Raw genomic sequence first — 17,403 nt, forward strand, 5'->3', positions numbered from 1 at the left:
ATTTTGGAGCTTTGATGATACTTTTTCTAGGGGTGATATTTTCAATCACTTGGTACTGTTAGGTTTCTCACTCATACACTCAGTTATATGACATTGAAGATTACTGTGTTTTACTTAGATGTTATTCTTAGCAGAAGAAAATTTTGCTTTTCTATAATCATCTTTTTGTGAGGTTCTCATCTCATCAGCTATTCTTTAGAATGTTTTTAGTCATTGGCAATTTTGCTGTTAAAAAGAGAAAAGTTAATTGTATAGCATATGGTTAATAGATAAACTTTCCAGGAGTCTTGGATCCTCATCCTGAGTTTGTGTTGTGACATTTTGGGGTACCCTGAAGAGCTCTAACCAGCTCTGCTTTAGTGGCCCGCTTTGCACTGCCTGATCTACATTCATTCTTCAGGTCCTAAGCATCTTCCTCCATCAGTTTCCAGAGCCCTAGTTTTAGCAGTCCCAGTGGTAAGCAGTGAGGTAAAATTAAACGATAAAATTGCGTGAGTGGAAGATGTCAATTAGGGTTGAATCTTGCTTTACAGACAATACCATAACCTAGTATTTCTGATCCCATTCTGCAGTCCTAAATTATCAAGACAAATTTCTTTTATCCTGCTTCTCAGCCTTTAGGACTCATTCAGCACCTAGTTCCAGGTCTCATCTGGGTTTACAGAGTCAGTAATATGGAAGCCTCACCACTGCCACAGGCCTGCACTGGTGTACAGAGCTCCTGTTGGTGGGAGTCCCATTTGGGACCTCTGTGCCCAGCCGTGAGGTTCTGTCTGTCCTCTCACTCTGATAAGGGTTCAGAGGACAATTTTCTCATTTCTCTTCTCTCCTCCTGTCATGATCTTTGGCAGGCGCTGTCTGTCCTCAGCGTTGTAGCTGGTAACAGTAACATTGACTCTCTGACCTTTGTTTTCTATGTCTGTCAAATGGGAGTTTTAATGTCTGCCTTAGAGGGTATTATGGTAAAATTACAGGACCTTAAAGATTGTTTGTTTAGCTTAAAACTGTTACCAAAAGTAAGTTATTGGAGAAGGAAATAGCATCCCACTCCAGTATTCTTGCCTGGGAAATCCCATGGACAGAACAGTCCATGGGGGTCGCAAAAGAGTCGGACACAACTTAGTGACTAAACAACAACAAATACAAACATATACTATACCAATACTCAGTGTTCATTGCTAGGCCAAATAATATACTTTGGTTGCACTTCCTTCTGGTATGGTACCTCTTGTTTTTCTAGAGTTAATAAACAAATGACTGTTTTAAAAAAAGGTAGTAAGTTATAACATTAGGACTCATTTCTGCCAACATAACTTCAAAGGGATTTATTTTCATCATATCAGATAAAAATACACATCACTCTTCTATTTATAAGAGAATTTTTGAATTACCTAAAATATCAGAATTTCTCCCTACAAGGTTTGGTTATAGTTTGGATTGCTATTAAATTAGAAGATCATATTTTGAAATTCAGATAGCCCTTATTGATCTTTAAGTGGGAGGATCCAAAGCCTTTAGTTTTTAGTTTGCTGAAATGATCATGTATGAATCAGGCATTCCATTTAGATGGTACATCACCAGCCAGCATGCTTTTCCTGTGAGTCTTTGGCGGGTTTGTTGGACTAGGTGCTGACAGCTTAAAGGAAAGCTGTAGGACAGTTCAATGAAAGAGGTACAAACTTAACTTTTTAGTGACAGACTAGATCCTATGGATTTAACTTATAAGAGACCTCATTAAAGTCTTCTAATAACAAGTGGCCATGCTCTGAATTTGGGGTGTTCTCTAGAAAAATTCTGAAAGTTTAGGGTTAAGATTTTCAAATAGTGTTTTGAGTAGGTATTTGTCCAAATATGTGTTACTCCATCAATGCATGCTATTTCTTTCCTCCTTAGGACCTGTCTGGCTCCATCGATGACCTCCCCACGGGAACGGAAGCAACTTTGAGCTCAGCAGTCAGTGCATCTGGGTCCACGAGCAGCCAAGGAGATCAGAGCAACCCAGCTCAGTCACCTTTCTCTCCACACGCATCTCCCCATCTCTCCAGCATCCCTGGGGGCCCATCGCCTTCTCCTGTCGGCTCTCCTGTAGGAAGCAACCAGTCACGATCTGGCCCAATTTCTCCTGCCAGTATTCCAGGTATTCATTTCTTAATAATTACTATTTTACTCTGTAATAAATATAGACCTAGTTTTCATCAATAAAAACATACATACCATTATTATTATGTTTTTGCTGTATTATGTTTTTGGAGTATAACTGTGAATTATCACCAAAGCATACAAGCATCCTAGTTCCTAAGTATACTCAACTAATGAATATAAACACTGAATTAGTAAAATCACCCGTTACTTTCAGTTTGCACATTTACCTTAACTTACACCAAAAAATTACTTATTCTCTTAGGATATGTTTCATAGTGCTTTTGTTAAATAAGATCCTCTGTTGATAAAGTGAGATTACTGTGGAAGTTATTTTCTGCAGTATTTTTAATGTTCATGCTTATCACTGTCTTAATTTGCCAGCATACGTTCACGGCCATGTTATTTATACAAACTCTTACCTTTTAGTTTTGATAGAAGTTCATGTTCCAGTTAACCTCTTGCATCAGCTCTTTCCATACTCGTAGTCTTATAAATCTTTTGCTTCCTTTATCATATACTTGGGGTTATTTATTTGTCAGTTGCCCCATCCTATTCCAGCTTTCTTTCTTATATCAACCATCTTTCATTCAAACCCACCAAGTAACCAGCTTTCCTTTATCCGTCAAATAGATGTAATTTTTTTTCTGTGTAACTTTTGCTAGCATGATGCAGGTGGCTGCCAAAAAATACTTTTTACTCATCTGTCAAAATTACTATTGAATTGCTGATAACTTTTATGATAGTTTATTCTATTATCTTGAAAACATGGATAGTAATTTTTACCCCATCTTATTATTTTGCCCTTTATATATTTTAAATAAATGATTTATGTATGTATATAAACATATAAGAACATACGAAAAATGCTAATTATGAAACAACTATCAAATGAGTACTCATGGCTCACCATCCAAAATAAGAGCTGGAGTTGCTGTTTTTACCTGTGTGTTCCTTCCTGTCTTCAGCTCTATACCTCTCCTCTGCCTCAGATATCCTCTGAATGTATTTTAAATCATTCTTTCTGGATTATTTTGGGTTCTAAAAGAGTATAAATAAAGTATATATTGTTATTTTTATTTAGTTTTGAGTTTTATAGAAATGTATTATATTAAAAATGACTATATAATTCATCAGCCAGGTTGAGGGACTTGAGCCTATAAGGGTTGCTAATAATAATTGCAATAGAACACATGTAAACCAGGAAGATTCTGGGCAAATCATGAAGTATAGTTAAATATGTAATACTATATGTGGCTCTTTTCCACTTAGCTTTTTTGACTAAATGTTATGTTCCCAATATCCATATTTTGAATTACATATAATTTTAATATATTTTATTGAAGGCATCTTAATTTTCTTTCAGAAATATTTGCTTGTCCTTATAATGGTTGTTTTAATAATAAAACCTGGATTTACCTGCTTTTAATGTTTTTAAAGCTATGAATACTTTGTATTCCAGAATTCCTTAGACAATTTTTGGTATTGAGCTGGTTTCTGAGGTCTTACCTACCTAAACATTGGAAAGTTATATGTAAAATACTGTATTTGTCAATGAACCGACCCCATTTTTCTGAATTGCATCAAAAAGACTTTTCTTAGTAAACTAAATGAAAACTTTTCTGAGATATAAAAATATTTTAGTTTTTCATTTAAAATCCCTAATATGGGTAGTTCACAATCTGATGGTTTTCATACATATATTTAGCATTCTAGTTGTGGATTTTGAAAGTTTTATTTCACTGTTTGGATTTTGATGCTGTATGGAACACAAACAACCCAACAAAAGAATTTAATTTGGAGGGCATGAGAGCACGTTATAGTGGAAAGTGAAGTCGCTCAGTCATGTCCGACTCTTTGCGACCCCATGGACTGTAGCTTACCAAGCTCCTCTGTCCATAGGACTTTCCAGGCAATAGTACTGGAGTGGGTTGCCATTTCCTTCTCCAGAGGATCTTCCCGACCCAGGGATCGAACCCCGGTCTCCCACATTGTAGACAGATGCTTTACCGCCTGAGCCACCAGGGAAGTCCTGAGTCTGGTACTCAGTTGTGTTTTGCATAGGATAAAGTTGTTCAGTGAATTATGATTCTGATGACCTATTATTTATTGTTCAGTTGCTAAGTTGTGTCTGACTTTTTGCGACCCTATGGACTGCAGCACGCCAGGCTACCCTGTCCTCCACTATTTCCAGGAGTTTGCTCAAATTCATATCCATTGAGTCGGTGATGCCATCCAACCACCTCATCCTCTGCCACCCTCTTCTCCTTTTGCTTTATGAGGCCTATCCTTCACAGGACCTTCAGGGGAGGAGCTGAATGTGATTTTTCTCTGTTAACTTCTTGGAAAGTGGGTTTTCAATAGAAAACTTTCAGCTTTCTTGGAAACTATGTTTAAGGCTATTTGTTTTGTAAACTTGTGCCAGAAATTCTAACTGCTCAGGGCCAGGGCCTTCATTTCGTTTCGTCATAGTGCAGCCTGTATTACTCTGCATGATGCTCGGTAAAATTATTCAGTGAAATTTAGTACAGGGATGAAATTACACAGCAAAAGTTCCACTTGTTTTCAGAGGCATGATATCCAGGTAAATCCAGAATTATCTTTGCTGAGTGTGAAGCTGTATAGTAACAAAATCGTGTAAAACATGGAAAATAGAACATTTCTTTAATATTAGTGTCATTGTAAGAGGAATAACCACTTACAAAATCTGGCAAGCAGTTTTGGCATCTATTTACCTTTCTCTCCTGGAGAGGGAAATGGCAACCCACTCCAGTATTCTTGCCTGGAGAATCCCCATGGCCGGAGGAGCCTGGGCTTACAGTCGATGGGGTCGCAAAGAGTCAGACACCACTGAGTGACTTCACTTTCACTTTCACTTTACCTTTACCTTTACCTTTTTCTCAGATGGAATTATAAGTAACATTTGAGCTGGAGAAACTTTCTTAATCATCTGATCCCCCCTCCTCGTCTTATTGCCACTTGGCAAGCTGCTAAGCCTCCTTGTGCCTCAGTTTCTGTGTCTATGAAGATAATAACCACATCTCACAGGGTTACTATGAAGATGAAATGTGTTAATGTATATAAAGCAAGCTTGCAGTAAGCATTCAGTGGATGTTAATTGTTGTTGTGATTACAGTTATTGTTGTGATTATGGTTATTGTTGTTATTCAAAATGAGTATAGAGACTTGTCCATGATCATTACTCTCCAGAGTAACTCAGGGGGTTTGGGCTACAAGTCTGAATCTTACACCAGTGGTTTTCTTGTACCGTTCAGAGAACATGTATATAAAGTTCCCAGTGATGACTTGCTGAGTTTACTATTATTCAGTAGGACCACTAGAACTAGCCATGAAAGCATAATGTATTTTCACCAAGTTGAATCCATTTTTCTCCTAACTTGAAAAAAAAAAAAAACAGGTAGGTCAGTGATTGCTCTTCTGAGAGGTTGAGTCTGAGAAAGTTAAGAGGAGACAGAAGACAAGCATTTTTTTAAAACCCTTGCTTCACTCAGATTGTTGGCAAATCGATTTCTGTGTGATGTGATGGGCAGGCAGTCGAGCATAAAATTTACCAATAGATGAGCAGATCAGAATCCTGGGTTATTTCTCACACTTTTTGTATATATTTAGACAATATCAGTCCCACCCTCTCCCTGTTCCTAGCCAGAGCTGCCATACTCACTTGAGCAAGTTGCTTGTTGGTCCAGGGATGTGGACCAGAGGAGTAAGTGGAGTGAAATACAGCAGCCCTCCAGGGAGAAAGGGCGCCCTTTTGCGATTCACACAGAGGGGCCCCAGAGCTGTCAACACTCTCGTCCTGGCCTCTTGATAGTCATCCTTGAGGCCCGAGTCCACATGTCACCTGTTTCTCTACTCTGTTCCGTAGCCATGCCCAGGGACATTCAAACATGCATTCTTAACAGATGCTCATCAGAAAACTTTATGTGGTGTTATTTTATTGGGATTTGTTAAAAATCATGCCATATTTTATTGGGGGCGGTGGGAGAACGTGGTCTTCCCCTCCCTTTAGTCTGTCTGCCCTTCTTTTAAATTTTTTTTAAATACACTTTTTTGAACTATGTCATAAGTAATAAAACCACACTTTAGAGATGATATAAAGTTGATTATTTGGGGTTTATATTTAACTAAATGCAGGCATGCTTCCTTAGAGAATAAACGAGCCCTTCAGAGCTGATTTAGTAGTCTCACCTCCTTTTCCCATCTCTAGACCGGATGTTAAGTTTTGTTGGTCTGTACCTTAGCTTCTAAGGCTTCTCAGGTGGCGCTGGTAGTGAAGAATCCACCTGCCAGTGCAGGAGACTCAAGAGACATGGGTTCAATCCCTGGGTCAGAAAGATCCCCTGGAGTAGGAAATGGCAACCCACTCCAGTATTCTTGCTTGGAAAATTTCATGGACCGAGGAGCCTGGAGGGCTGCAGTCCTTGGGGTTGAAAAGAGCCGGACACAACTGAGAGACTGAGCCACACACACATACACTCTAGATTCTAAGGTAATTTCTAGTCTGTCTACATTTGCTTCTCAGTCTGAACCAATGAAACAAAAATGTCCGACAGAGATCACATGGTTTCTCACCCTGGGCATGATCCTCAGATTGCTTTTTGAAAACATCTGTTTGGAATTTCCCTGTATTTTTCTGTCTGTAGCCTTTTGCTTTCTTTTCTCCCTCACCCTTCTTCCCATTCCCAGCACTGACTGGTTTTCCCTGACCCTTCTTCTCTCCCATTAACTCCTGCTGTATCTTGCTGCCTCCTCTCCATGTGTCACAGATTGGCTCTTTCAATCATTGTCTCTCCAGCAAGTCATTGTTAAAATGCACAGCTGTTGTGTATCTGATAGCTGGGGTGAGGTAAAGCCAGAATGTTATGGGAAGAGTCTTCCCAGCGTGGCTCTCCCTGGGTTTGTTGAAGAAGAGCAGTCATTTTTCTCCATCTCTGCTCTGGTAAATGAAATCGACAGCTAATGATAAGTATCACAGAGGTGAATAAACAAAAGCCCAGGAAAGCACCCCGAATGGCTGACTCTGTTTCTTGCCTGTGTAACCGTTTCTCCATCCACTGCACATTCGCCCTCCTGTCATGCTGCCTTGCGAACATTGTGAGTGTCATGGGAACAAGTACTGTGATGTGCTGGCACGACATCGGCCCTGGCACATCCCTAACTCAGTGGGGCTTTTCCTTCCTGCGTTCTTTTGAAAAGCAGGATGGAGATTTTCTGTGGTGAGTAGCTACATGGATTCTCTCCCTTTGTCTGCACATTACTGGGCTCCAGCATCACAGCTGTCTATGGTTAGGGGGGAGAGGATTCAGCTTGGTGGTCTAATCTAAACAAGCATTTGAAAATGGGAATGTATATGTTATATGTTCCCTCAGTGCTGTTATACATTTTCTAGGTTTTTACTTAGTGTTTCATTTCTCATTCCTCTTCTGGTTGATGTTTTTATATTTAGAAAAAAATCTCCCTATCTTTCTAATTGTTAGTGTGTGTGTATGTACACATTTAAATAAAGTAAATCTACAATGTAGGGTGCAGTTGATTCTGAAATGTATGATAGTAAACATTTTGTTTTCCTTCTAATAAATGATCCCATTGCATTGCTTCCTGGGTTACAGCCAGGAATCAAGTTATGTACCTTGATTTAAGGTATAAACGGTTGGGTCTTGAATGTATTGTGTAGTTCTTACACTGGGCCTAATTCGTCCTAACACAGTGTATTGTGTAGGTCTACACCAGGCCTAATTCGTCCTAACACGTAGTGGAAGCTGACGCAGCACAACATCAGAATGCATTGCTGTTGCCAAAAGATTTAGTGAATGTTAATTTCACTTGTCTTGCCTCCAGAGCCAACCATTACAGTTTACTAACAAAGCAAAAATGTAAATAAGCCGAACTTTTTAATTTTTATTTTATTGGACAAAGGCTTTTGTCAGCTTTTTTCTCCATGTGCTGTAAGCAGCAACAGTGTTTAAATATTAAGAACGGTGAACATCAGTAGGGGACGATGATAGGCAGGCAGATATTAACTGTTCATAGCCTGGTAGACATTTTTGTCTATAGAAACTTTAAATGTTCAGACTGTTGAGGACAGTTCATTGGTTTTATTATTAAAGATCTAAGGATAAAATCTGTAAATTCCTGAACATATTTCCTGCCCCCTCCCCACTTTTTTTTTTAAGTGTTTGTACCAAATCCAGTTTTAGGTAGAGTTAATCACTTTCTTCTGACAGCAGAGGGCTATTGGCAATAATAAACTAGGACCAAAGATAGAGAAGTAGGTATTCTCAATTAATGTCTTGATGAAGAGACATTTGTTTCAAACCATTCTTCTTCTGGCATAGTATTAGGTGTTTGTTATGAGAAGACCAATCAAAGTCAACATTTTCCTAGCTGTCATAGACAGAAACAAAATAAAATTTCATCAAATGTGAATGTGAAACCCCCTCCCTTTAAGTTGTATGTGCTTTGCTCTTTGCCGTGTCTCACCTCCCACCTCGTCCTTCCCCAGATTGACTACTGGCCGGAAGAGAGCATGAGGCCGTGGGTCAGAGTATCCTCAGTGCTGAGCGGCTGGAAAGGAGGAAGGAGGGCAAGGGGAGAGTCGTCTTTCAGCAGTCTCTCAAGCTTGCTCTGATCTTTTTCCATTTGTGGCGCACCACCCCACCCCCCGCCCCCCGTCCGGTTTCCTGCCTTTGCAACCAGCTGGAGCCTTTCCCTCCTGAGCTTCTCTGCACAGGCGCCTCCCCGGGCATAGCCACTCTGTCCCTCTTTCCTTACAGAGACTCATACCTGCCAAATAAGTGGCTGTCCTTTGAAAAGGATCACGGATTTTAAGAGCCTGCAGAAATGGCTTTGCCAGAGATCGCCCTTCCGCTCTCATAAAGCATCAGTTACTTTATGGTTAAGCCTGATTCTTTGAAGCTTTATCATGTCAGTTCCCGGATGGTGAGCGATGCATCTAGCGTACCAGCTACAATAATGAATTTGTGCCCCTCAGGAAAATCTCAGACGCTGAAAGAATGAATTCTGAAGAAGGTGGCACATAGTAGATTAAACATGGAAGATAACTCTTTGGGCAGCGTTAAGGTATATTTAGAGTTCTTCTGTATAAGTGTTCACCTGCTTTACTCTCTGCTTCAAAATGAGAGCTAAGTAGATTTCTGTAGGAGCTGATATAGTTGCAGATACAAACAAGAAGATATTCTGGTTAAAAAAAAACCTAATTTTCTTGCTTAATTTGACATTCAGACAACCAGATTCTGGAAGGATGCTATAACGGGAAAGAGAAAAATGAATTGCAGTTAGGAGTTAGTCATAGGCTGGAGTGAACAGGAAGGATTTTAGTGAGAGGAAATGATAGTTCCTGGTCTAATTTGTCAAGATTAGTACCTATGAAATGAACACCGGAGGATGCAAATCAGTGTCTCTCTTTTTTAATCCATTCCCCTTGGATTTTTAGAACTCTTAGGGCTCAAGCCCAACCCATTCTAAATAAGTAATTTTTCTACTTTTTAATTTATCCTTGTTTAATAAAACTCAGGGTAAAGTTATAAGTTAATTTCTATAAGTGCTTCTAAACCAGTTTCCTTTCATGATAACATTAGAATCACTAAAAATTTTTATTGAAAGTCTGCACAGTCACCCTACCTGGTAATCTTATTTTGAAACATCCATCAAGTGTTCCTTTTTGGCTTCTCGTGAAGTGGAAATCCTGCAACAGCTTGTTGAGGCAAGATGCATGCTGCTTATTGGCAAGCTGTACAGAGGGAAAAAAAAAGTTCTTAAACACAAAATGCCATTGATATATCCGTTTTTTTAATCTGTGGCAGCCCAGAAAACATCGATTCAGCAATTCTACAAACCAAAGAGAACTTCAGCCAGTATTTTTTTCCCTTACAAAGTAAAATATTTGTGTTATACAAAACAGTAATTTCAGATCCTTTCCAGATTACGTTTAGCAATGCTTAAGAAAGCAACAATGTATTTTGTCTTTTAGAGAGCTGCAGTGGCATGGTTACTGGTTATTAGAGCCTCCCCCTTTAAGATACTAACTTAGAATGCAGCCAGGATCCTGGCTGTACCTAGGTCTCCCGCTGTTTCTAAAGGGCAGGTTCCCTGTTGCTGACCTGCAGCCAGGTCCTTGCATTGAAATCAGCTGCTCTAGCGTTCTTAGCTACTCTGCCCTTTAGAGGTCTCTCCTGACCCAAGTCAGGTGTTCTGATCATTGGGTAATGAGTTTTTTCTCCTCCTTTCCAAAAGCAGAAATCGTTCCAGTTCTTCCATCTGAACAAATTTCAAAGTAAGCCTTTTATCCTCCTCTCACATTCAGAAATGAGAACAGTGGGATTTTCTCAAAATACACAGTCCCACTTGGTTTTGCTCCCCCCTCTTAGTTAAAATTAAGTCATGCAGTTCAGTTTAAACTCTCCTCTCATTTTCCATTTCCTTTCTTTGATCTTCCGCATATGAAAATACAGGAAAGCCTGTGTCACCAGGGTGCTGTTTTGTGCCTCATCCAGCTCTGTAAGCTCAGTGGTGATGAAAGTGCTGACGTACTAGATCCAGCAGTCCACTCCCACTTCTCCCCTATTTTTTATTTTATTTTTTTACTTTATTCCCTGAAGAAGCACTTCAAAGCCTTGTTTGCCGTTTATTTTCATTTCTTGAGCTCAGTAGACTGATACTGCTCTCATCCTGTGCTTAACTGACTGACTGCTGTTGCTTCTTGAACCAGCAGTGCACTGCCAGTGTTAACACTATTGGCATCGACCTGTTGTACTCTCTTCCTCACTGGGAATGAAGAATCAGAAGGGAGGGGCACAAAAGCTTTTAGGAACTAATTTTAGCCTAAAAGTACAAGTTTCAAAAATCGCTTTACTACATTTTGGAAAATGGTGATAAAGTGAATAGTTCTTCCAGTCAAGATGTTTCTAAAGTTGGTTTCCACTAACTTTTTATGTGTTACTCTACTTTCTAAAGGGAAAAAAATGGTAGTTGTGAGAGGAACAAAACTGTTTTACATGGAGTGTCATGTTTATTTCCCTATCTTCTGATAACCCTGGAGCCAAGATTATTATGATGTGTTGATTGATTATAGCCGTTAAGTCTCTTACTAATCAGTTTCATCACTTACTCTCAATTCACACTTACACCTTTGATTTCTCTTCCATAGCAGGGTGATATGGGTTGTCATTGACTAATGAAGAACAGAATTGGTTTCGGCAAGAGACAAACGGAATGCCGACACCAGTCCTAAAATGCATTAATCTTTAATAATCCACATCTGCGTGTTTATAAATGATATAACCAGAGATTGTTAATGTTGATACTCTCTTTTCCAAACAGAAAGTGACATAAGAGTTTGTACTTGCAAACTACGTTAAATGCGTATAGCTGAATGCCAAGAATGTGACCTTGCTGAGGATGCCAAATGTATTAATTCACTGATTTTTTTTTTTTTTAGTAGCATGTTGCACTTTTGCTGTTGGGAGAATTAGATGATGTCCTGAGGAAAGCCCACTAGCCCAACTGCTCATTTTCTTCTTTTAGTCATTAATTCAGCAAAGTGCCCAATGGATCTTATGCTGTGGGCATGTTTCTAGAATTAAAGAAATAAAACTGAATATAAATGGCAAAGGGACCTGTCCTCATGAAACTTAAATTCTAATAAGAAAGACAGGAAATATGCAAATAGTAAATAGCTTATTGTTGGGGGGAGGGAATCAGATTGCTTCTTTATTTTTTTTAATATAAATTTATTTTAATTGGAGGCTAATTACTTTACAGTATTGTATTGGTTTTGCCATACATCAACATGAATCCGCCATGGGTGTACACGGGTGTTCCTTATCCTGAACCCCCCTCCCACCTCCCTCCCCATACCATCCCTCTGGGTCATCCCAGTGCATCAGCCCCAAGCATCCTGTATCATGCATTGAGCCTGGACTGGCGATTCGTTTCACATATGATACACATGTTTCAGTGCCATTCTTCCAAATCATCCCACCCTCACCCTCTCCCTCTCCCACAGAGTCCAAAAGACTGTTCTATATATCTGTGTCTCTTTTGCTGTCTCATATACAGGGTTATCGTTACTGTCTTTCTAAATCCCATATATATGCGTTAGTATACTGTATTGGTGTTTTTCTTTCTGGCTTACTTCACTTTGTATAATAGGCTCCAGTTTCATCCACCTCATTAGAACTGATTCAAATGTATTCTTTTTAATGGCTGAGTAATACTCTGTTGTGTATATGTACCACAGCTTTCTTATCCATTCATCTGCTGATGGACATACAGGTTGCTTCCATGTCCTGGCTAATTATAAACAGTGGTGCGATGAACATTGGAGTGCACGTGTCTCTTTCAATTCTGGTTTCCTTGGTGTGTATGCCCAGCAGTGGGATTGCTGGGTCGTATGGCAGTTCTAGTTCAGCTTGCTTCTTTAGATGGCAGTAATTAGGGACGGTATCTCTAAGAAATTAATATTCGACCAAGAGGCTCAGTGAATGAAGGTCAAAAGCAAGTCTAGGAGTGAGGTATCCAGGTAGAGCAAAGAGCGAGTACGAAGGCCCTTAACAGGGGTGTGTTTGAGTGCTGGGCAGGGGACCCAGAAGGAAATCTTTGGGGCTGAAGCGTAGTGGGGAAGGGAGATGGAACAGAATAATAGGTGGTTAGATTAGAGGGCAACCCAAGACCAGCTTCTGTAGGGTTTTGTAGGTTATGATTGGAATTGAGGAATTTAAGTGTGATGGTGGAGAAGGCAGAGAATGGCATGATCCAGGGCAGACTGTAAAAGGGTCATTGTGGCTGCTGAGTGGACTATAGAGGGGGCAGGGCAGAAACAGTGAGACTCGTTAGGGAGTTGTTGCAGTAGCCAGGGGGAGGGTGGGGGGCTTGGTCATGGCTAGATGTGTGGGTAGCAGTAGTGGGGACAGGATGTTTTTGGCCTGAGAGATTGGTGGTAAACAGTGGTTCTGTCCAGTGGAAGACAAAAGGAGGAGTAAGTTTTTGAAAGAGAAATCTGGAGTTTGGTTTTGAAGATGTAGCATTTGAGAAGCCTATATGGCATCCGGGGGAGAAGGCACTGGCACCCCACTCCAGTACCTGCCTGGAAAATCCCATGGACGGAGGAGCCCGGTAGGCTGCAGTCCATGGGGTCGCGATGAGTCGGGCACGACTGAGCGACTTCACTTTCACTTTTCACTTTCATGCATTGGAGAAGGAAATGGCAACCCACTCCAGTGTTCTTGCCTGGAGAATCCCAGGGATGGGGGAGCCTGGTGGGCTGCCGTCTATGGGGTCACACAAAGTTGGACACAACTGAAGTGACTTAGCAGCAGCATATGGCATCCGGAGGGCGACTTTTGAATAGGCAGCTGGTTATACGAAGACTCTGGGTTCTGAGTAGAGATCTAGGCTGGAGAAGAAAGCCTATGAGTCGTTAGGGATCTAGATGCTGTCACCCAGGACACCTGTCCTGCACCACAGTCACTTGGAGGCCCAGTGAGAGCACAAATGGCGAGACCCCACACCCAGTTTCTGACTCAGTAGGTTTGGGTGAAGCTGGAGACTTTGTGTTTCTGGCAAGTTCCTAGCTGAAGCTGAAGTTGCCGTCTGGGAGCTCCTGATCTGGGGAATGAGTGAGGTCAGGGGTTCTTAACTCTGACTATGTGAAACGTCCTGGGCCGGACCCCACAGATGCCAGCTTAATGGGTCTGAGTGGGATGCTCTGTGGTAAGCTGTCCAGGTGATTATTATGTGTAGCCAGGGTTGGAACTACTGAGAGAAGAATTCTGAGGACTGAACCCTAGGGCACTCCAAAATGTGAGACCATGAAGAGGAAAAAGAACAGCCAGTGACAGAACGGAAAATAAGGAGAGTCTGGTGCTCTAGAAGCGGTGCAGAGTGAGATTTTGTGGAACGTGAAAGAGACCACCTGTATCCATTTCAGCTAACACTTCCCTTGACTTTAGAATAGGCAGGGCATGTTTTAAAAGGAAACTAGTACTCCCAGTTATGGTCATGTATGTATGGGTTATAAAAAGCTCAGAGATAAATAACTCATTTTTTATGGGGCAGCATATTACCTTTTTAAAAAAAAACTTTCTATAGCTAGGTTCTAATTCAATTGAAATTATAATGTCATGGGAAAAAATCTTTTTGATAAAATAATTGTTATAGTCTCAGGCTTAATTCAGTTAGTAATAGAATCCCTTATTTTCACAGTTGTTCCTTTAAGTCTACTTCACACAAAATCCAAGAATCATGTCATTTAAATTCTGCTTGCAAAAAAGGCAAAAACATGTATTTTTAAGAGAGTTGAACCCCAGTTTTTTGTTTGTTTGTTTATGTTGCATGTTACTTTTTACTGAAAGTGGACAGAGTAAACTAGCTTAGTATTCCCTGTTTCAGATCTACTAAAAGTGGCTTTGGGTCAGATCTTTCTTCCTTCAGAACTGAATTCCTTTTGCCTGGATCCATCCTGCCCATTACCAACTGGCAAACTCCTACTTACCCTTCAAGACCCAACTCCATTGTCTTTTCTTTTGCAAGATCATACCAATCCCTCCATACCAAAGAGAGTCCTACTGTCTATTCTGTTGTTCAGGGTCCTTTAGCTAGCCCAGGAGCCTCCTGAAGGCAGTGATCATTGCTTCCTTTTTATCCTCAGTGCCAAGAACAGTGCTTGACAACTAAAAGGCACTCCAGAAATGCTGGCCCAATTAAAAAGAGTTCGCAGTTCTCTTAGAATAAACAAGTATTCAAGAAAAGAAAGTACTAAAATTAGTAACTTACATAGCCTTTCATCCTATGGCTGGAAGCCATCTTTCTGCATCTGTGTTTCACAGTTTATGTGCTAAGTTGTTTCAGTCGTATCTGACTCTTTGCAACCCTATGGACTGTAGCCTGCCAGTCTCCTCCGTCCATGGGATTTTCCAGGCAAGAATACTGGAGGGCAAGAATGCCCTCCTCCAGGGGATCTCTCCGACCCAGGGGTTGAACGCACATCCCTTATGTCTCCTGATTTGGCAGGCGAATTCTTTACCACAAGTGCCACCCGGGAAGCCCACAATTCACAGTTTATGGGATCTTTCTGTTTGCCTTCCCCCGGGAAGAGATTCCACTGTGATAAGATTATTCTGTTTTCTTCCTCTCAAAAACAGAACCTGAAATAGTGGTCCCAAAATCTGTCAATTTAAACCAGACCTCTACATATGTAGACCCTGCCTGATTCTAATCCATCATGTACAGAAATTGTGTCACATAAGTACTGTAGCAACATTCTGGGCTTATGTATTGTCCAGTTTTTTTCATTATCTCATCTTTTTTTAAATTAATATCTGGTTTTTAAATTAATATCTGTTAGTAACTAACCATATCTTCAAAGAAAATGGCCAATTAGAAACAGATTGGCTCTTGGGAGGGTTCTGTCATTACCCAGATGGTCAGCACTGGCTAGGTAAACAGGAAATTTTAGCTAAGGGCTGGAATGTTGCTAAGGGCAGCAACACACGAATAATAGGCTCCAGATATGTGAAAGTGACAAGTAGAAGTAGGTAAGAAACACGTATTCATGAAAAAGGATACTTGCTGAACGTTTACTTAAAATCTGAAATAAAAGAGCAGATAAAAAACACATAAGGATGTGATCCAGAATGTCCTCCTTCCTGTTTGTGCTGCAGCAGTTAACTATCCTGCTCTCTCGGACTGGTCCCTGTATCAGAGGCTCTGCTGACCTGGGCTCGCCCACCAGGTCCCTCTGCAGGTGCCTCTAGAGTGGTGCTTTGCCCATAGCCTCGTCATCCTTTGTTCCTAAGAGGCATACTCCTGAGCTCATCACCACTGCCCACCCCACCCCGCAGGCTACCCTAGTACCTTTAAGTAAAAATAATAGAGGGTTGGTTGTGCTGCCTAGAACATAGAGATTTCAGTCAGAAGCCTTAGGTTTCTTTTCTTTTTTCTTTTTTTTTTTTTTTTTTTTACCATTTATCATTTATTTATTTATTTTTTACTTTATAATATTGTATTGTTTTTGCCATATATCAACATGAATCCACCACGGGTGTACCCGTGTTCCCCATCCTGAACCCTCCTCCTACCTCCCTCCCCGTAGCATCCCTTCGGGTCATCCCAGTGCACCAGCCCCAAGCATCCTGTATCCTGCATCGAACCTGGACTGGTGATTTGTTTCACATATGATATTATACATGTTTCAATGCCATTTTCCCAAATCATCCCACCCTCTCTTTCAGCATACTACAGTGCTTTCACTTTTGCTATTAAAAGTTGTTTTATACCAAGGAAGTTTTATCATGACAGTAAGCTCTCATTATTAAGTGTAATTATAAACGCAGTGAATTTTTAAACACTTTGAGAAAATAGTATTTTATTTTAGTACATGCATTAATTATACATCTACATAGAGAATACATAGAAACCATGTCACCTGCAATGACAGTATTTTTACTGTCGGTCCCAAATTTATATATACTATGCCATTTTCCTCAAATCCCAGTAAACCCCCAGACTGTATATCTTTTCCTACCTTCTTTCATCCAGAAGTAGCACAAAAATGCCTGTGGACTGACCATGTGTCCCACCTTGCTGTCTGGAAAGCATGGTCCCCCTCCCTGCAGGGTCTCTCTGTGTAGACTCCTCTTTGGGTCCCTATGGTAGATGCCAAACATCTTGACACAGGTGAGCATCACTGTGTGGGTACTTTCCATAGCTACTTATGTTTACGTTTGAGAGTTGTCCTGACGTATTGGGACCCAGAATGATAAATTTGTGACAAGAGGGGATGGAAGCAAGTGAAACGGTTATTAAAGGAAAGAAAGTCCCTTGGCTTTCAAAAGGCCTGTCTCTATCAGGCAGTATAGAGCAGCGATCAAGTGGAAAAAAGGGAGCAGGCAGGCGCCTCATCTAATCTTTCTCCTGGGGGCCCAGGTGGACAAATTGGCAACCCTGTTCACAGCTTTTTTCCCCTCTCCCCTTTGTACCATAAGAACTGCTAATCGGATCCATGCTGCTGCAACTGCGGTTAGTTATTAACAGAATAAAAGCAGATTTCTTCAAAAGAACGGGTGGGGGAAACGACTCTACAAAATTGCAAGGTTGTTAGAATCTTAAATGCACAGCAGTCGATTTTTTCCCTTATTCTGAATTATACAATGAATACAACTCTTTCATCTGTCACTATACCCATTTCTTCAGAAGGCAGCCAAATATTAAGCTTCTCAAAGAAAA

The 17,403-nt window shown here is 40.6% G+C and overlaps 1 protein-coding gene across 1 annotated transcript in view; it reads left to right on the plus strand.

Annotated features, from left to right (window-relative positions):
- ARID1B (AT-rich interaction domain 1B) overlaps window positions 1-17,403 on the plus strand; it is a 424,182-nt gene that overhangs the window by 298,874 nt on the left and 107,905 nt on the right. Inside the window, exon 5 of the mRNA XM_052645664.1 lies at window positions 1,894-2,137. Coding sequence (XP_052501624.1) covers window positions 1,894-2,137 — 244 coding nt within the window. The remainder of the gene's footprint in view (window positions 1-1,893; window positions 2,138-17,403) is intronic.

The sequence above is a fragment of the Budorcas taxicolor genome, chromosome 9 (genome assembly GCF_023091745.1).
Source record: "Budorcas taxicolor isolate Tak-1 chromosome 9, Takin1.1, whole genome shotgun sequence".
In the NCBI taxonomy this organism is placed as follows: Eukaryota; Metazoa; Chordata; class Mammalia; order Artiodactyla; family Bovidae; genus Budorcas; species Budorcas taxicolor.